This window comes from Vulpes lagopus, chromosome 1 (genome assembly GCF_018345385.1).
Source record: "Vulpes lagopus strain Blue_001 chromosome 1, ASM1834538v1, whole genome shotgun sequence".
Classification (NCBI taxonomy): Eukaryota; Metazoa; Chordata; class Mammalia; order Carnivora; family Canidae; genus Vulpes; species Vulpes lagopus.
This window is the reverse complement of record NC_054824.1, coordinates 146070603-146091352: the sequence shown is the minus strand read 5'-3', so window position 1 is coordinate 146091352 and position 20750 is coordinate 146070603. Positions and strand designations below refer to the sequence as shown.

At 43.6% G+C, this 20750-nt stretch overlaps 1 protein-coding gene across 4 annotated transcripts in view; it reads left to right on the top strand.

The window, feature by feature from the left end:
• NVL (nuclear VCP like) overlaps positions 1–20750 on the top strand; it is an 82260-nt gene that overhangs the window by 2491 nt on the left and 59019 nt on the right. For all 4 annotated transcript variants that reach the window (XM_041767778.1, XM_041767786.1, XM_041767797.1 and 1 more), the window contains 11 exons: positions 966–1039; positions 2295–2347; positions 2430–2529; positions 6345–6402; positions 7151–7408; positions 10627–10756; positions 10973–11049; positions 11338–11472; positions 12913–13014; positions 14777–14894; positions 18650–18794. In XM_041767778.1, the coding sequence (XP_041623712.1) occupies positions 966–1039; positions 2295–2347; positions 2430–2529; positions 6345–6402; positions 7151–7408; positions 10627–10756; positions 10973–11049; positions 11338–11472; positions 12913–13014; positions 14777–14894; positions 18650–18794 (1250 nt within the window). The remainder of the gene's footprint in view (positions 1–965; positions 1040–2294; positions 2348–2429; positions 2530–6344; positions 6403–7150; positions 7409–10626; positions 10757–10972; positions 11050–11337; positions 11473–12912; positions 13015–14776; positions 14895–18649; positions 18795–20750) is intronic.

Genomic DNA, 20750 nt, shown 5'->3' with positions numbered 1-20750 from the left:
AGCCTGGCATCCCTCATGGGACCATGAGTGCTGCTACAAAGCCCTACAGCAAGTGCTTGAGGCCCTCAGTTTCTTAAGATTTTTTTCACGGTGCCTCCAGGCACATTTATTAAGTAGTTAGATCCAAGCCACTTTATGACTGTTTATTTATTTATTTTTAAAAGATTTTATTTATTCATGAGCGAGAGAGAGACAGAGACACAGGCAGAGGGAGAAGCAGGCTCCATGCAGAGAGCCTGATGCCGGACTTGATCTCATGACTCCAGGATCACGCCCTGGCCCGAAGGCAGGTGCTAAACCACCCAAGCCACCCAGGGGATCCCCTTCATGACTGTTTAATGCAAATAACTTAGTAGCTTTTTGAAAACATAATACATAAAAACTGAAGGAAAATTAACACAGTTGTGTTTCATTCTTAAGTAATCCCACTTAAGAGTGGGGCTTGTGTGCCTATTGGGTCAGGTTGACCCTGCCACTCTTATTTCCTGTTCCACACTAATTTTTGCAAGGGCTTTACTTATAGCAACTGCTGAAAACCCAGTTTTGCAAAGATCTGACATCATCCAAAGGTGATTTCATATCGAAATCATGAATTGTCTCAGACGTGAAGTTCCTGCAGTGATGGTCAGGTGGCAAATATTATAATGCTCCCTCAGATTTATAGTAGCCCCTATGCCCTTGTGAGCTAAAGTGCTTTGTTCTGGGGTATTTCGGAATTTAGGATATAATAACCCCTAACTACCTTATAGCTATTCTGGTTGTTGTTACTGTGTTCTCATAGTGATTAAAAATGTTAATTCTCTGATTCCAGACTTGATCATTATTTAGTGATTTTTTTTTTGTCTCTGAAACACTTAACAATGAAGAGTTTATATTAAAGCATAACATGTTTGAATACCTCAATCTCTGATTAAAATCACTGAGTTTGAAACACTGAGTACTGAATGTCATATTTTCTGTTTTAGTACCTCAGCAGTAACAGATGTGGCAAATATGTGGACATCGGAGTCTTAGCATCTGATTTACAAAGAATGTACAGGTAAAGAGATGGAGTCTCCAGATTTTTGCCTTTATTTTTAGTTTCCATCCTGCCTGAATTCCGAGTTGACAGTAATCGCTGCTGGCACTAGTTTACCAGTCCATAAGTTCAGGATTCAGTTTAGTTATACATAGATTTACCAAATATGTATCATATGCAGAGCACTTTCCTTGTGACTAAGGGGAACAGCTATTGCTTCTCTTTCAGCACCATACAGTCTAATCAGGAGTGGTGCCTCTTTTCCTGTCTCATTAAAGAATCAAAACCATGAGACATGATCTTCCTGGCTACCTCAAAATGTCTCTAGGCTTCTCCCCTAAATATTCAGGTGTTTTTTTTTTTTTTAAGAAGATTCTGTTTTTCTCTTGCATCTCTGACCCCAGCTTTCATGACACTGCACTCCATGAGTTATCACCACCCTGTACATTGCAGTCTCTGTCTTCCTTAGTATACTAGTTTGCTAGGACTCCCGTAAGAAAGTATTAGAGGCTGGGGAGCTAAAGCAACAGAAGGTCAAGGCCTCAGAGCTGTAGGCTGGAACTCTGCTGTCGATCAAGGGACCGGCAGGATTGGTTTTTCCTGAGGTCTCTTGGCTCTTGGGTGGCCGTCTTCTCCTTTTGTCCTCATATGGTCTTTCCTCTGTGCATCTGTCTGTATCCTAATCTCTTACTCTTATTTAAGATCTGTATACCCAATGTGGGGCTCAAAGTCACAAAGCTGAGATCAGGAGTCATGTGCTCCGTCAACTGAGCCAGCGAGGCGCCCCTGTTACTCTTACAAAAACACCAGTCATATTGGATTAATTTGTTCTAGTGCTCTGTCTTGTGGGCCCACTAGGATGGCTGCCCTGCCCTTTGGAACCGAGGAGGATAGTGCCACTCCCCAGACCCAGGCCCCAACCTCTGAGCCCCCTTTAGAGTTGTTCATCCCTTTCTGTGAAGGATCAAGTGCGTCCACAGTTGAATGGCCCATCCTGTAGAATCCCAGGAATTCAGCAGCATTCCTTCATCCGTCCTCTCTGTCTCCTCTTGTACAAGCGGCCAGCATTCCTGATGGTGTAAGCCCATCTCTACTCCAGAAAAATTTACAGTAGAGAAAATGTAAACTCAGAAGTTGCTTGAAAATAAGCTTACGATCAGTGTGAATACAGTGACATGCTTACATGTTTGCAAATTAATGTCATCAATTTAGATTGAGTTTAATGAGAAAATGTTGGTGGAGATCCCTGTACTAAGACGTTTGTTATGTTTTTCAGTGTAGACTATGGTCGAAGAAAAAGAAATGCTTTTAGGATTCAGGTAGATAAAGGTGAGTCTTTTAGGGTTAGAGCTGAATTATTAGTGAAGTTTAAGAACTGTGTTAGCTTATGACATTTTTCTTTTTGTTTTAGTATTTAGCATAATTACCAGTGAGAAAGAAGTTAAGGATCTAACAGCATTAGAAGATGAGCATCTGGCAAAAAGAGCAAGACAAGGTGAAGAGGATAATGAGTAAGGATCACACAAAAAGGGGGTGTTTTACTAAACCAGGGGACCGACCACAGTACATTCCTATTTGTAAAATTTGTGGTGGCTCTTCATTGCCAGCAAGGCCGTGTATACTACTTACCTACAGTCTCCAGACCTTTGGGCCTACTGCATCTCACTGTTACCCAAAGAGGACAAATTCTTTGTGTCTTCGTGTGAGTGGCCTTCTGAAGCTGGAGTGTTCGTTTCCCTGCCACAAACTACTCCCCAGCCTTTAAGACGCCACATGAATGCTCCAGCCAGCCGTCTTAGACGCCTTTCTGCCTGCTTCCTTAACTCTTGCTTACAAGTGTTTGATATGATGCTTGTCATATAGTGTTGAGATTACTTGTGTGTAACCCCGACAGACCTGTCTCCTTATCTTTGTTACTCTCTGCCCTCATACAATGCCAGATATCTGAAAAGGTACCAGCTAATCTTGCTGTTTAAGAAATAGCATTAATGGGATCCCTGGTTGGTTCAGTGGTTGAGCATCTGCCTTTGGCTCAGGGCGTGATCCCGGGATGCCTGGATGAATCCCACATTGGGCTCCCTGCTCCCTGCGTGGAGCCTGCTTCTCCCTCTGCCTATGTCTCTGCCTTTCTCTGTTTCTCATGAATACATAAGTAAAGTCTTTAAAAAAAAGAGAGAAATAACATTAAGTATTTTTATCATGAATAGGTGTTATATTTGTCAAATACTTTTTATGCACTTAATGAAATATTTCGTTATGGTTTTCTCCCTTTGTTCTATTAATTTGGTGAATTACATTGATTTTTTTTTTTATTGTTAAGCCAGTCTTGCATCCTGGGATATACATTACTGGGTTCCATGTATTATCCTTAGATATTGTAAAATTGTTTGCTTATCTTTTTCTGTACATGCTTATGTCTGTCTTCATATTGATCTGACTTTTTTTCTTTTTTGTAATGTTTTTGTCAATTTAGGGTTATACTGGCTTCGTAATATTAGTTGGAAAAAAATTTTTTTCTCTCTATTTGACCAAAAAGTTAGTAATGTCACTGCTACTTCTTTCTTTTATTTTTTTCTTTTTTTTTAGAGATGAAGTTATGGAACATTGCAATATATATATATATATATATATATATATATATATATATATATATATATATATATAAAATCTTAACTTAAAAAAAAAAAGAATTCATCTTGGGCTATAGGCTTCTTCTTGGAAAGGATTTAGATAACCTTTAATTTTACTAATTCTAGGACTCTTCCTATTTTCTTTTTCTTCTTGTATCAGTAAATTGTACTCTTAAAGGAATGTGTCCATTTCAGCTAAGGTGTGGAATTTGTTGGCATAAAGTTTTCAAGATATCCTCTCATTTTGCCTTCAATGTCTATAGGATCTGTGGTGGTAGTTCCTTTCCACTTTGCTGGCTTCTTTTCTTAACTAGTTCCATATTTGTGGACATTGGCTTGTTTCCAGTTTTGTGCTAACGTGCAGTAAATAATCCTTTAGCACATATATCTTTGTATACATTTCTTTGTTTTTTAAATGTTAAATTCCTGAAGTGGTATTTCTGGGGTTAAAGGTATATTTTTGAGATTTCTGTTACATTTGGAGCTGGTTCATCCTCCCAGCAGCTTTGTATGAAGAGTGCATTCCTCTGCACCCTTGTTATCCTAGTAGTACTATTATTTAATCTCTACCAGCTTTGCAGGCAGAAATTGATATGTTTTCATTTGTAATTTTTGGATAACTAGTGAGGTTAAATTTTTTTGACTGTTTAATGTTTCCTCTTTTAGTTGTTTGCTTATGGGTTTTGTCTTTCATTTGAGAGGTGTTTGAATTTTCTGTATTATTTGTCAGATCCCTTCATAGAAAATAGCACCTCCTTTTATACGTACTCCAAATGCTTGTTCCATTTTGCCATTCGTCTTTTATTTTTGTTAAAGTATCTTTTGAGGGGCACCTAGGTGCCTCAGTGGTTGAGCCTCTGCCTTCGGCTCATGGTGTGACCGGGGTCCTGGGATTAAGTCCCACATCAGGCTCCCTACAAGGAACCTGCTTCTCCCTCTGCCTATGTCTCTACCTCTCTCTCTCTGTGTTTGTCATGAGTAAATAAATAAATAAGTCTTTTAAAAAGAATAAAAAAATAAAATGTCTTTTGAGGGCAACTCTGGTCAGGTCCCCTCCCTCTTCTGGAGTTTTGTACTGTCACTCAAAAAGAGAGTCTTTTGAATAGAGAAGTCCTGCATCTGCCAGTCTTTTCCTTTATAGTTGATGCTGATATGATTAGACCTCTAGCACAGGAGTATATGGGATAATTACCTGTACTTTTTCCTTGTTTATTCATGGCATTACGTTTAACTTTTTTTTTTTTTTTAAGATTTTTATTTATTTGAGAGAGCACGTGCACAAGCAGGGGGAGCAGCAGAGAGAGAGGGAGAAGCAGGCTCTCTACTGAGTAGGGAGCCTGACCTGGGGCTCGATCCCAGGACCCTGAGACCATGACCTGAGCCAAAGGCAGATGCTTCACCAACTGAGCCACTCGGGCACCCCAAACATTTAACCTTTAAACCACTTGTAATTATCTTTGTAGGATGTGACTCTTAGGGCAAAATGGTTTTTTTTTCAACTGGTTGAATTATCCACCTTCTTTACATTGATTAGAAACACCCAAACTTACATTAATAGAATTTAATGAATAACAAAAGAATTCGTGTCTTTTTTATAAAAGAGTCATAACATTCATGTAAACCTTTTTTTTTTTTTTAAGATTTTATTTATTTATTCATGTGATACAGAGAGAGAGAGGCAGAGACATAGGCAGAGGGAGAAGCAGGCTCCATACAGGGAACCTGATGTGGGACTCGATCCAGGTACCCCGGGACCACACCCTGAGCCAAAGGCAGACGCTCAACTGCTGAGCCACCCAGGCATCCCTTCATAAACCTTTTTATTTAGGAAGAGTCCTGTTCTTGTTTAATTATTTTCTAAAGACATTTTATTGAATAGTACCAGGGTCCTATAGTTTTACTTGAAGCTGTTAAAATATCAACTCTGGGTTATAATGAACTGAGGCCGCATTCTTAGTTTGTCATTAGGATTTTTTTTTTTTAATTTTTATTTATTTATGATAGTCACAGAGAGATAGAGAGAGAGGCAGAGACACAGGCAGAGGGAGAAGCAGGCTCCATGCACCGGGAGCCCGACGTGGGATTCGATCCCGGGTCTCCAGGATCGCGCCCTGGGCCAAAGGCAGGCGCCAAACTGCTGCGCCACCCAGGGATCCCTGTCATTAGGATTTATGCCTGTTCCTTGCTGAAAGTTTATTTGTACCTTCATTTCTCATGGACAGACTTGGGAAAGCTCCACCTGGTCACCTGGCTGTCATGTGGAGTGTGTGAATTTTTACTCAGTTACTCATTTATGGCTTGCTGGAATATTTCCTTTTTTTGGCACCTGATATTCCTAATAAGACCCTTGGGTCTGATAGGAATTTGCATTTTATTTATTGCTAGTATTAAGGTAATCACCATTTATTATGTACTCTAAGGAATTGGTGAGCTTCTCTTGAGTCCTCTGATAACTAAGTGAGGTGGACATTATTTATTATCTCTCTTTATGGATTAGGATGTGGTGCTCACAGAGATGAGTAGAAGCTAGTAACCTGCAAGTTGTATTTTTGAATCCAGATTTTTCTTAATTCCAAAGCCTGGACCCTTCACCACCATAATATTTTGCCTTAGTATATTTTTTGCTTGGAGTGGTAAATTTTTTAGGATGTGGAGAAAAGCCTTTAAGATGTTTCTTTTCCTCTTCTTACTCTGAGGTATACTGAAAGCTATTCAGACAGTGATTCAAATATGGAAGACTACCCAGATCCACAGGTAAGCTAGACATTTAATGGACCCACTTTGATTTTTTTTTTAATCATCTTGAATAATTTAACAAAATAATTAGCCTGGAATAGAATAAGAGACTTTGAACATCTCTGTCAATAAATAATTGAATATTTCCTGTGTACAGTGTTGAAGAATTCTCTGGATGGCCATCCTTCCAATATTTGTGTTTATAGCCTATTTTATAGGGGGGAAAAAAGGGAAGAGAGTGGCCAGAAATAGGGCATGTGGGAAGACAAAGGGGAATTAACAGTAAAAATTGAGAAAAAGATACATTTTCTGCCAAAGGGCTGGCATTGCCAAAAAGTAGGCTTCAGTTAAAGGGAAATGTGGAAGTAATGTATCAGATGATTTGTAACTTACTCTGTTTTTTCCTAGTGGTAGTTTATGTTTTTAACAAAGGATGATAATGAGTCATATTTGATCAGTATTGAATTGATAGTAGTGACTCTTCTTGACAACCAGTTCATTTTAATACTTGATTCTGTTGTATTTTTTAAAACTGATCTTTGTTACTTAGTTTTAACTCCCATTTATGAGTTGGTGCTTTAACTTGAGGTGAAGTGGGAACATCTTTTATGAGCAGTAAATGTTTGCTTGTGAAGCTTCTCACTGTGAACCCCTGTGTTTTCTGACTGAAATGCTGTGAGAGAAGCTGTTGACCGTGGAATGTTTGGGTAACCAGCTTTCCATGAGTACCTGTGAGTAATTTATGATAACGTTGTGTTTCTGCCAGGTGGCAAATCACATGAACAGCTCCCTGCTGTCCTTATATCGGAAAGGACATCCTGATTCTGTTACAAGTACTCCCGAGATGGAGCCCAGAGAAACCACAGTCTCAGTCCCACGGACGCCTTCTGGAACAGGCTCCGGCCCGTTGAAGGCCCCAGCCAGAGCTTCTGAGGGAGGGTGGTTTATCGACAGAACTCCTGCTGGAAAGATGGGTCTGACAGACGAGAAGAGTAATCACAAGCAGCCAAGATCTGAGAAAGAGGTATTTTTCTGGTGGAATTTTAGCCTTAAGTACTTGGAGCGCTTTCCAGCCTTTGAATGTCACATCAGCAGATTCTTGTGGCTCGTGAAGGGTGTGGGGGGAGTTGGCAGCACATGGAGAACATGCTCACATCCTCTCAGCTGCGCTGTTTCTGAGTTAGAGCCCTAAAGACTGAAATAATTTCCCGTGGCTTATTCTCCACTCGCAGGGTCTTGTTTTTTTCAAGTCAGGTTGTTCTCATTTGTGCATTAAAAATGTCTTTGTTCGGGCATCCCCAGGTGGCTCAGCGGTGTAGCGCCGCCTTCAGCCCAGGGCATGATCCTGGAGACCTGGGATCGAGTCCCACATCGGGCTCCCTGAATGGAGTCTGCTTCTTTCTCTCTCTCTCTCTCTCTCTCTCTCTCCCCGTGTCTCTCCTGAATAAATAAATCTTTAAAAAAAAATGTCTTTGTTCAGTCTAAAATCAAAGGCTTCATGATTGTGAGTGGCTGCCCTGCTGGCTCTTCAGTCATCTGTCACCTACCTCCCCACATGGCCTGGTGCTGTTTCTAGAATACTCCATGCACACTCACCTGGGGCATGTGCACCTGTGCTTCTGTCTGGACCTACCCCAGATTCCTATTACCTCCTATTTCCTTGTAATCTTGGTGGAGTCCTTTCCTGATATGTAAAATAGCATGTCCTTGGGTACTGTTTCCTGACCCTGCTTCATCTCCTTTTTGTCAAGCTCTTTGGACCACTCAGAACTTATTGCATAATTGTTTAGTTTTTTTTTTTTTTTTCTTTGACTATCTCCTCTAGAATGCCAGCTTGTTTTGTTTAATAATGTCTCCCCGGCTAAAATGCAGCGAACAGGGCACCTGTGGGGCTTAGTCAGTTGAGCATCTGACTCTTGATTTTGGCTCAAGTTGTGATCTCAGGGCCCTGGGATCAAGCCTGGTGTGGGGCTCTGCACTGGGCATGGAGCCTGCTTGAGATTCTCTCCTTCTGCCCCTCCCCCTACTCATGCATTCTAATTCTGTCATTCTCTCTTGCTCTCTCTCTAAATAAAATCTTTAAAAAATCATTAAAAAAATAAAATTCAGCTGATATGTGGTTGTCAATTTGTTGAATTAGTGCCTAATGGCCTTCCAAGGTGCACTTACCGGTGCAGGTTAAATAAAGAATAGGTACTTTGCACGTGTGTTTCAGAAGGTCAGTCCTTGTCAGAGGGAGCTCTAAAGCAGCATGTGGCTCGTTTTCCCCTGAGGGTAATGCCTCAAGGGAGCCTGCACAAATGGGTACACCATGAAAACGTACAGAATAAGTAGACACCCGTTTTTTAACCTTTCAGCTATACCATACCTAAAAGTAAAGCTGAATTATCACAGAGTGAACACATTGGGCACCATCCTTAACTGACTGTTTTTAACAACTGACACAATGAGAGCGAATTTATAGGAATTTGTCCCACTGTAGTCCCACAGATGCCCCCAGGGCTCACTCTCTGGTGTGATAGGTGCTCTTGAGCACTCGAAATATGGTTAGTGCAAATGAGGAACTAAATCTGTAATTTAAATTTATAAAGTAGTAGTCAATTCAGTTATTATAAAACTTCTAAGTATATTTGGAACAACTTGGGTATATGAATCTACTTTTTTTTAAGACTTTATTTGAGGAGAGCAAGTGAATGAGAGCGCACACTAGCATGGGGAGGGGCAGAGAAATGGGGAGAAGCAGACTCCCCGCTGAGCAGGGAATAGTGGAGCTTGATCCCAGGACCCCGGGATCATGACCTGAGCGACCGACTGAGCCCTCCAGGCACCTCAAATCTACTCTTTTAGTTCTAAATTTTATGAACCTAAATACAAATTATGTATTTTGCATTAAAATTTAGTTCCTGAGTTAAGATGTGCTATAATAGGGATGCCTGGGTGGCTCAGTGGTTGAGCGTCTGCCTTCAGCTCAGGACGTGATCCTGGGGTTCTGGGATTGAATCCCACATTGGACTCCTGCAGGGAGCCTGCTTCTCCTCCCTCTGCCTATGTCTCTGCCTCTCTGTGTCTCTCATGAATAAAAATAAAATAAAATAAAAAGATGTGCTATAATAAAGTACACATTGGTCTTTGAAGACTTGCTATTAAAAAAAAGCAACATAAGACCTCTCAATTTTTTATACTGATTGTATGTTAAAATGATAATGTTTTGAATATATTCGATTAAATACTAAATTAACTTCACTGATTGCTTTTTCCCTTTTTTAAACGTGGCTATTGGAACATATTTAAAATTATGTATATGGGCAGCCTGGGTGGCTCAGTGGTTTAGTGCCACATTGGGCTCTATCATGTTAAAATGATAATGTTTTGAATATATTCGATTAAATACTAAATTAACTTCACTGATTGCTTTTTCCCTTTTTTAAACGTGGCTATTGGAACATATTTAAAATTATGTATATGGGCAGCCTGGGTGGCTCAGTGGTTTAGTCCCACATTGGGCTCCCTGCATGGAGCCTGCATCGGGCTGCATCTCCCTCCGCCTGTGTCTCTGCTTCTCTCTATGTGTGTGTCTCTCATGAATGAATAAATGGAATCTTTTGGGGGAAAAAATTCTGTATATGGCATTGTATTTCTCTTGGCCAGCACCACTGTAAGTGGTTTCCAAGAAATGAGACTTGACTTGGCAAAACCCTTCTCCTTTAAATTATTACTGGGCCTTTTTCATATCTGAACATTCATCATCTGTCCTTAGAAAACATTATTATAGGGTTAAGGAAATAGCTTGACTCTTAAGCAGAATTATACTTTCTTATGGCTTTCAAAGCAGCTCTGTAGTGCTGTTTAATGTAGTGATTCATCAGACATCACATGAAGACACTCTGGTGAAAGGCTGGTGAGAAACACAAGACGAAGGTTAATGTCTCCACTCCCAGGACTCACAGTTCCATGAGGGATGCAGAATTTCTCAGATATAAGCAGATTGTGGCAGGCTCTAATACACTTGCAGGTTCAGTGTCCAGGGAGTGTGAGGAAGAGTCTGGAAAGGAAGTTTTCATGCGTGGGCTATAAACTGAGCTTCAGCTGCAGAAAAGGTGGCCAGTCTTCAGCAGAGACCATGATTGAGCAGAGGGGCTGGAAACTGATGCCAGTGCCTGGCCAGGAATGCCCGTCTTGAAGAATACATCACTGATGTTGTGGTTTCAGGCATGGCATATTTAAGTTTCTTTTCCTTCCTAGGATTCCAAAGATGCTTCCCTTCTGGAGAGTAATGAGAAAAGAAAAGGCAGACTGAGGAGCAAAGGGAACAAAAGGAAGAAAGATGTCCAGGAAGCAGATGGGGAAATAGAAGGTGTCCTGCACAGGAAAGGTGGGCTATGCGTCCTCGGGCAGGCACGGTGGCAGGCGGGTTTCGGAAGAGGTGGTGCCAGTCCCTGCCATCATGCTTGGGGGACCTGCTAGGTGTGGTGACATCTGTGATGAAAGACTTCAGTGTCCAGGGACCTCAGTTTCCTTAGACATTATTAAATAGAACTCTGAATTCCTAACGAATCACACACTTTTTGTCTCCTATTTTGTTTGCCAGCTAAAGCCAAGGGGCTGGAGTTACAGGTCTCCAGGGTGAAGTTTGAAGATGTGGGAGGCAATGATGCGACATTAAAGGTTAGTTCAGGTGCACGTGGCTTTATTGTTGATCAGTTATTCAAACAACCTGCGTCTCTTTGCTGGTAGGAACTGAGTGTGGAAGGGAGCCTGGGAAGGGCAGAGGGGCAGACCTGGCTCATACTGTCAGGGGGCCGAGGGGTAGAGGGCGTGTAGTGCCTGCAGCTTCTTCATTGTTTGAACTACAACCTATGTGCGGAACGCTGCTCTAGCAGGAGTAATAGTAGCAGTTACTATTTATTCAGTGTCTACTCAGTTCCACTTACCCTGCATCCCATTCTCTGCTAGGAAGTCTGCAAGATGCTCATCCACATGCGTCACCCGGAGGTGTACCACCACTTAGGTGCCGTGCCGCCCCGTGGTGTTCTCCTACACGGACCACCAGGCTGTGGGAAGACCCTATTGGCCCATGCTATTGCTGGGGTGAGCTCTGCGTGCGTCTTGCTCCTGCTCCTTCGTTCTGTTTGCCTTTGTGCTTCCTTTTCGGTCAACTTGAACCACACTTGGCATCTTCTCAGGAGGATCCATCCTCTCTGTTTCTTCCCTCTTTTGTGCTGCTGTTTGTGAGATGCTGTTTGTTTTAATGCAGCCAGTTATTTATATGGCAAGGGTTGGGTGGGGAGCAAAATGACCTGGCTGCAAACACCCTTTTTTTTTTTTTTTTTTTAAACACCCTTTTTTAATACACAGTTTATGTTTTAGTTACTTCTCTTTCCCTTTAAGCCAGTGGTTCTCAAAAACAGTAAATAAGAAAACTAAGAAAAAAAAAAAAAAAAAAAAAAAGAAAACTAAGGATCGTATTGTTTTTCACAGAACTAAATTTACTGAGAATTTCCACTCAGAGTCATGTTCTTATACTTTTTTTTTTTCTTAATTTTTAAGTAGTTTCTACACCCAGTATGGGGCTTGAACTCAGTACTCTAAGGTCAGGAGGCACCTGTTCCACTGACTGAGCCAGCTGGGTGCCCCACATTCTTGTACTTTTTAGTGTTTAATTAGCCTTTCTGAAATGGTGATGATACTTAGTTGGCAAAATTAAAAGGCAGCAATATTTTCTTTGTCCCATCAGATTTTTCAGAAACTGTGTTAGGTGGTAAAATGCAAAATGAGTGACTTCAGCTTGAAGAATAGCGTTTTATACCAGTGATGAATAGGTTAATGCTCTGATTTGCCTCATTTGTTCCTCTGTTGACCAAACTGTTGTGTGACCACTGCCTGGCAGATGTTGAAATGCAGTGATAAATAAACCCCATCTAGTAGGAGAGGCCACGTGGAATGGCCATCATACAGGTGAATGTTGTATGCAGTCACAGCAGTCATGGGTGGAAGATACAGTGTGGTGTTTCTGTGGGATGCCTGTGGGCGAGGAAGTGATTTTCAGGATGGCCTGGAGAGCTAGTAGGGTGCAGGCAGGCTGGTCGCCATGTGCACTAGCAGGGCGGCTCCTCCTCTGCATTGGGCTCCTCTGGGTGCAGGGCTGAGACGTGGCAGTAGGGTGAGTAGGACCCAAGTGTGTCATGACCCTGGCACTCCTTCCGGCAGGTAAATAACTGGGAAATTGTTCTGGCTGAGGTCGGGGTGGGGGAGTGGGGGGGTGGGGGGTGGAGAGCTGTCTCTGGAGATGACAATGGGATCTCACAGTGACTTCTGTAAAGTATAGACAAGTGGAAGGCATCCAGTCGATGTGCTTGAACAAAACTGTAGATTTCTAAATAATGTTTTTCAACAAACCAATACAGAAAGATGAAGTTTCTCAGAAAATTGAGCATTCCAAAAATGGAATTTTGAGACAGGGACTGAATGAGGAACATGTAGGAAGGTACATTTTGACATGTGGCCATTCTTTGATGTGTTTCTACCCAGGAACTGGACCTCCCAATTCTGAAGGTAGCTGCCACGGAGGTTGTGTCTGGGGTGTCTGGGGAATCCGAGCAGAAGCTAAGAGAGCTGTTTGAGCAGGCTGTGGTGAGTCTGGTGCCGACCCACGTTGGGTCATTGGGTCATACGAGGCAACACAGCCAAATGTTTATAGTAGATGCACTGATACAGGCTGTCGGACAAAGTAATCTGTTGAATCTGAAGTCAGGTGTAACTACAGTTAGTGAGCAGTTCTACACTGTCATGCCTGCTGCTTCTGGGTTGAAAATAGATTGTCCTGGTGGTATTTGCTCTCACTTTCACTTTCCCCAAATTAAGTTTACCAGTGTGCAAGCAGTGTGAAAACTGTTCACCTTTAGGATTATCACAGTGTAAGAGTAGCCATAGAAATGCCAGGATAAACTCTTCTCTAAGTGAACCTGTGAGAAGAAAATCCTGTTACCAGAGAAATGACGGATTGGATTCCCACTGTAATTCCTGACATCAAAATGAGGGTGACAGCAGGTGCCTAGTGAGTCCTGGGTTCCCCCCCCCCCCCCCCCCCGTTACTTGATGAAGCAGGGTGCTCTGAGGCATATGGGCCAGAGAACAGAACATCCAAGCAGATACTGGGGTCCTCTGTTGAGAACTGTGTGCTTCCCCTTCAGCCAAGTTCTGATGACCAGAACCGCCTCTTCCTCTTTCTCACTGAGTTTTCCTGGCCATGGGCAGATCCTATTGTCCCAGGAGGACGGAAAGCCAGTCAGCCAGTGATGGGCCAGATCCTCCCTTGAACTGCTGTGAGCCCCATGGGGCTGAGGTGCCTTAGCTGCTGAGCCGGACTCCTAGTGTAATCCGTGTCACTCAGTAACTAGGAGGGACCGTGCTGGAGATTGCATATCTCAACATCTTTATTTACATTTTTTTTTAAGGTTTTATTTATTTATTCATGAGAGACACAGAGAGGCAGAGACATAGGCAGAGAGAGAAGCAGGCTCCATGCAGGGGGCCTGATGTGGGACTCGATCTTGGGACTCCAGGATCATGCCCTGGGCCAAAGACAGGCGCTCAACTGATGAGCCACCCATGCGTCCCTTTATTTACATTTTTCATGTTAACTGGTCCTCCTTTCTTTTTGTTTTTATTGTGGTGAAACGTTAAACTTGCTATTTTAAACATTTTTAAATGTACACAGTTCTTTGGTGTTAAGTAAGTACACTTGCATGTTGTGTGACTGTCACCCCCAGTGTCTACCCAACCTGAACAAACCCCTGGTCCCCACCTTCCCTCCCTCCCCAGCCCCTGAACCCCCACGGCCCTTCCCCAGCCCCCACCATCCCCTATATCTCTGTTTCCCATGTCCCTGTCTTTGTTCCAGGTGGTTGGTGCTTCTTTCTTAACTTCCTCTCTCCACTTAGTCTAGTCTGAACTTCAAAGAACACACAAGGGGAAGGTGCTTGTGGTCCACACTGGACGACTGGGACTCACCTCCCTTCCTTCCTCAGCATGGTCCTCACAGCCAGCCAGTGCTGGTCTTCTAGCTTTGTGCATGCTCACCCACTGGTTGTATTTCATAGCATCACGTATATGCCTCATTTATGAAAGAATTTTGGGGACTTGGTCATTGCAAAGTGCAGATGGATAAGAGGGCTGGCAGCCTGGCAGCCTGTGTGTGGTCTCTCACTGTCCCCTGTCCAGCGTCCTAAGTCAGATAAAAATCAAGTGATGTGCTGGGAACTGCCTTCTGTTAGTGCTGGTTTTTTGCTGAACGACCCCTGAACTTCAAGATTCTTTAAAACGTGCATACTAAACTATGCTGCAGTATGGGGCATGTATTTACGATTGTCTTTTGTGATATTTTTATTTCCAGTCAAATGCACCCTGTGTCCTTTTTATTGATGAAATTGATGCAATTACCCCCAAGAGAGAAGTGGCTTCAAAAGATATGGAACGAAGAATTGTAGCCCAGCTCCTAACCTGCATGGATGGTCAGTGTAAAATTATTCATTTTAAGGTGATGGTTAGAGGTTACACACTTCAAATTTTGTAGGAAAGTTTTGCAGCATGTGCTGCCCCATCCTCTGAGAGCCACACTGTGTCCAAGTCCTCCACCACCCCAACTGTCACTGGGTGTTTTCATCTTTGATGGTCTTTTGGTGAAGATGGAGTTATTGCCATATTGTCCTTGGCAGTTACCTGTTTTTATTGCAGGATGATTATCTTTCCCTATTTCTTGGCTATTTGTATCACCCCCACATCCCTTTCTCATCCTGTGCCGATTGTGTTACTGAATTTTTAAAAATTGATTTGAAGGGGTATTTTATTTTAATTTGTTATGGAAGCAAATTCTTTGGTAAACATGTTACAATTACTTCTTCCCAGTCTGTAGCTTGTTTTTCAGTTCCCATTTAGGTAGAAATTTGGAGGGAAGGTAGATAACTTTTATTTTATTTTTTTTTAATTTTTATTTATTTATGATAGTCACAGAGAGAGAGAGAGAGAGAGAGGCAGAGACATAGACAGAGGGAGAAGCAGGCTCCATGCACCGGGAGCCCGACGTGGGATTCGATCCCGGGTCTCCAGGATCACGCCCTGGGCCAAAGGCAGGCGCCAAACCGCTGCACCACCCAGGGATCCCGGTAGATAACTTTTAGAACGAGATCCTATGCACTATGAAATAGCAGGGGGTTTACATACATAAGAAAATCGGAAGGAGCCCATGTGCTTCTCATGGTGCTAGGTGCAGGTTGCTTATTCTACTGTTGTCATGTAAGATGTTCTTGCCATGTTCTGAGGCCTGTGTTCTCAATTACCAGATTGAAGCTACATCATTACCAGTTCTGAGATACGTGGTTATCATTTTTATGTCCCTCTAAGAAGGAGACACCACCTGCCAAAATGCAGCACAGAATTTATCACATGATCGTAGATGCATTCTGATTTCAGAGATTTTACAGTGTGGAAGGAGTAACCAGATTGCCCGTTACTAGAACTTTCCTGAAAGCCCCATTAGTTGTGGTTTCCGACATAGTGCGTGTGTTTTAGGGTCCCCTCTATGAATGGAGTAGAGAGAACTTCCAACAGTTCAGCATACCCAGTCACGCCCCAAATAGTCTGTCCCAGGTGGTCATTTTCCCCTACAGTTTGAGAATTTTATAAAATATCAATTTGAGTTTACAAATTTGAATTTTAATAATTGAAAACTTTAAATGATTTTGAACAAGGTAATAAGAGAACTTAAGAGAACTAACTTTACCTAATTTAAAAAACTTCAACTCAGGCATAATTCTAATTATTAAGAGCTGGAAAACATCTTAAAACATTATCTTGTCTATGAGGAAGTGCTGTGCAGGAAGCCAGGACCTAGTGGATACAGTGGGTCATCAGCAAAGCCAGGGCTTGGCTCCAGATGTTTACACACTTGTATCCAGTTAATAGGCCACCTGCAAAAAATGTGTGTTTTGTCTAGGAGAGCTGGTGCCATGCAGGCAGGGTTTACTCTGTGTGGAAAGAAATAACACTTTGCTTCTTCTATAACTTTCCAAAGTTCAAACTTGTGGCTAACATAATGTCAGTTTATCATGATTGCATCGTACTGGGGAAGAGGGAGAGAAAGAACAGAATTTGTCGTGAAGCTACTGGCAGGAGAGGGCGGCCAGTCCTGGCTAAGATCTGATTTTTATCTTTTATGCAACGGAAGAAATCGTATTTGACATTAGCACTTCCGTTGCTATCTATTTCCTGTAGAAGGGTTATTTCATGACTGCAGATTTCACAGATTCCCATGACTGTCCTCACTGAATTCTGTTCCTGACCCCTGACATGCTCAGAGCACGTCATTGAGACCACCGCGTCTGAGTGACCTGACCTTGAACAAGGAAGCAGGTGTCCCATTGGCCATTGTAGCTAGATTCCCATGACTGTCCTCATTGAACTCTGTTCCTGACCCCTGACATGCTCAGGGCATGTCACTGAGACCACTGCGTCTGAGTGACCTGACCTTGAACAAGGAAGCAGGTGTCCCATTGGCCATTGTAGCTATGGGCATTAGAACTTGCATGAAGCAGCCTGGGGGTGGCTTGGGCTCTGTCCCGGCCTCCAAACAGGTGGCATTTGGTGGAGGTACACCTTCTTGGGAAGCTTGTGTGCGGTGACTGTGCCGTGCCACCTCATTTTCCTATAGTTTCTCCTGCTCATTTATGAGCTCTTGAGCATGAATCCCCTCCTTGAGCTTTTATGCAACTTTCAAAAAGTATTTAAGAGCCTTCCTGTCTTACTCACGCTGACCGCCTTGTGCCTCTCTTCTCAATCCAAAATTTTATCAAAGGAGTAGTCACTGTCTGCTGAATACACATTGGTGTTTCTGTTCTGGTCTACACTGTACCCCCAATATATGTCCGTCCCCTACGTATAGCTGAAGCTAATCCTGGGAGGGTTGTGGAGGATCGTCTAGTGGCTTTCACGCTCATCTGTCCCAACCTCTGTTCTTCATTGTCCTCGTCTGAGAACCTACCTGTCACAGGTGTGGCAGAGGTTGGCCGAGGAGGCGACTGTGCCCTTGCACCTCGCGCGCAGCGAGCGGCCAGAGAGCATCAGCGTGGTGGTTCTCGAGAGCGCTTGGTCCCATGGGCCGCATCACCCTGGGCTGTTGGCATGCGTGGCCTGAGCACTAGCACTGCCTTCCTCTCCTTGGCCGGGCACTCTGGCTGCTAACTAGCAGCTCCCTGACATGGCTGCCTCCACCCACCCGTCCCTCAGACTAACAGGGTCTGACAGGCTCCACACTCGGCCCTCTTGTCGCCTTCTGCCCGCTTGCCGCTGGCTATCTGCATGCAGCTCTTCAGGAATCACGGATGAGTTGGAACCCTTGAGTTTTGACCAGCATCTGGCTCCTCTCCCTGCTGCCTGTCGGATACCCGACAGCATGTGCTGCCACGGCTGCATCCTCTCCTCCCTGTGCAGACGATGTGCTCCCCTGACCCTACTCAGGGACTCACTATGCACCTGGGCTTCTCCCTGTGTCCTGCCTTCCCTCCTCTGTCCCCTGACGGCCACAAGCACATGAACTCATTGCAGGGAACACTGCTCGCCTTTGTTCATCTCTGCTGGTAGAATTGTCTTTCCAAAACACAGATCTGATCAGGAGAGCCTTTCTTGCCTTTCCGTCGGCAAAGACTAGTCTGTACATTCCTTACTTAGCATCATCGTACCACTTTATTACCTGGGAGGGGTGCAGCCTCGGACTCCCTGCCTCCCTTGAGAGAATAAGACATGCTGGGCCCCACCTTCTACTTTTCCTAAAAAGTCGCTGCCTGGCGGGCCCCTCTCTGAGCATACCATGCATGTCTGTGCCTCTGTGGTCCCTCACTCCTTGGTTCACGTGTAATTTTGCTAACCTGGATCTGCTTATGGCTTGTCCTCCAAGGCCTTCCCTGACTATGACCCCCCAAGAACCCATGCTGTCTTCCATGGAGTTACTGTGACGCTTTGTTTTTTCCCTTCCTTGTGCTACACAGGATTCGTCTGGTGGGTTTCTCCATAGACTGTGAGCTGCTTGAGGACAAAGTGTGTATTTATTCTCCTCACTTCTCTCCCTTAATTGATAATTAGTAAACATTAGCTTGTATAAATGTTGCTGTCAAACATGTGACACTCTCTTCTTGCTCACACGACTTAGGTAGATGCCGTTGTCGTCCTTTCCCGGTGTCTCGTTAGCCCTCACCCTGTGTCTGATTCTTACTAGATCTGAATACCACAGCTGCAACGGCCCGAGTCCTCGTCATTGGAGCCACTAACCGACCGGACTCCTTAGACCCTGCTTTGAGGCGGGCAGGAAGGTTTGATCGAGAGATATGCCTTGGGATCCCAGACGAAGCCTCCAGGGAAAGGTACACTCTTGTCAGATGAATTTTACTAACATCTGAACTGAACACTTTGGAAACGAGGAGGGACAAATACCACATAACCTTTTCACTCTCTTCGTTTTTTGCGCCAGTAACTTTGATTTTGAATCCAGGGCTGGTGATGTTCAGTTGGCTGATCAGCTAAGGGACAGTGTGGGGAGGCATGGGATGGAGCCGAGCTTGCTGGCCTGCGTGGAGGTTATGTCAAGCACCACACTCATCTGTTGTGCTAATCTACCTTAAGACCACAGGTTTTGTGACAAGAGGCAGCTGGAGAGCTGCAAGCTATATGTGTTTGTTGCAGGGCCAGCCTGTCCTAGGAGGTGGGGTTGAGTGTCTGCAGAGCAGGGAAATGTCCACCAGTATCTCAGGAAGCAAAGACCACACAGGAGGCATTGTTGAGGCTGAGGAGCGGGAATCCCACAAAGAGTTCTCCTGTAATACTGGGTTCGTGGTGGCTTGTGGCTTAGGTTCAGGACACTAGCTGTGGCATCTGTGGTCCCCAGCAGCTTTCTGGAAGAATGGTGTGCAGTGAGGGGACAGTCCGGGGATGACGAGGGAGGGAGCAGTGCAGGCCAGGAGGCTGGGGGTGCAGGAGAAGTGCTCATAGGGCACATGGGGAGAAAGGGGGAAGGAACACATTGTCCTTCCTCATGGTTTTGGATCATTGGCTGGCATCTTCCTCCGCTGCCATCGTCACAGTCAGGCGTGTGCTGATTGCATTCCCACACGTGTGGTCCTGCACATTCAGCCATTCATGTTTATCCACGTGTGCTTAGACTCGCAGCTCAGTGATATTTAACATGTAAGTGGTTCCTGTTTATTCAGCAAACACATGTTGAGCATTACCTCAACACACAGTCTGTTCTGATTTCCCAGTTGCTTCCAGAATGTACCTGTTTAGTTGTTTGTGTAGTTTTGTGTTTTACCTAGAATCCACTCTGGGATCGAACCTATAACCTCACCCTGCCTCCTCGGGGAGGAAGCGTGTTCATGACATCAGTATTTTCTAGGTGCCTTGAAATTTGGATGTTCCTGATTGTTTCCTCCTGATGACACTCAGGTTAGATGCTTTGGGCAGGAATACTGCCTGGGCAGTGAGGTCTCCTCAACATCATGTAGGGAGGCTCACAGTGTCACTTCTTGAGGAGTCCAGTCACTCCATTAGGAAGTTGTCAGAGTTTTCTCCTCTAATGGTGCCATTTTCTTGTATACTTAATGGGATCCAGATATTTCTGGTATCTACATTTAGGATGGCTGCCTTTGTCAATTTGTCTAAACACTATTGTAGACTCAGAGTGAGCTCTGTAGGCACTCCTGGCATAGTTTCATGCAGGCTGGGCACTCTGGCTTAGTCCCGGAGGCCAGCACAAGTTGTCAGAAACCGAAGACGGTGTTAAGTGTCTACTGTGCTTAAGGCCAGCTGGGGAGAGCAGGGTTCAAAGCCTGAAAGAGGATGGCTCTTGAATATAATTACAAGTGAGAATCTTTTAAGGAAGCATATTTTGAAATATTTTTATTCTTGTAAAAAACACATAAAACTTACCATCGTAACTTTTTAATAACTATATGGTTTAGTAATATTAGTTTTATTCACTTTGCAGCAAGTTTCTAGAACATTTCCATCTTGCAATTTCATCTTGGAATATTAACATTCAGTACCTATTTCATACTCATTATCCCCTAAGAAAGAGTATTTCTTTTTTTCCTAAGATTGTATCATTATTATTACTTAAAAATATATTTATTTGAGATAGTGAGCAAGTGCACACATGTGCACACATTCCAGAGACCATAATCCTGAGATCATGACCTGAACCAAAATCAAGAGTCAAGACGCTCAACTGACTGAGCCATCCAGGCGCTCCTAAGATTTTAATTATTTTTAAGCAATCTCTACACCTAATGTGGGGCTGGAACTCACAACCCTGAGATCAAGAG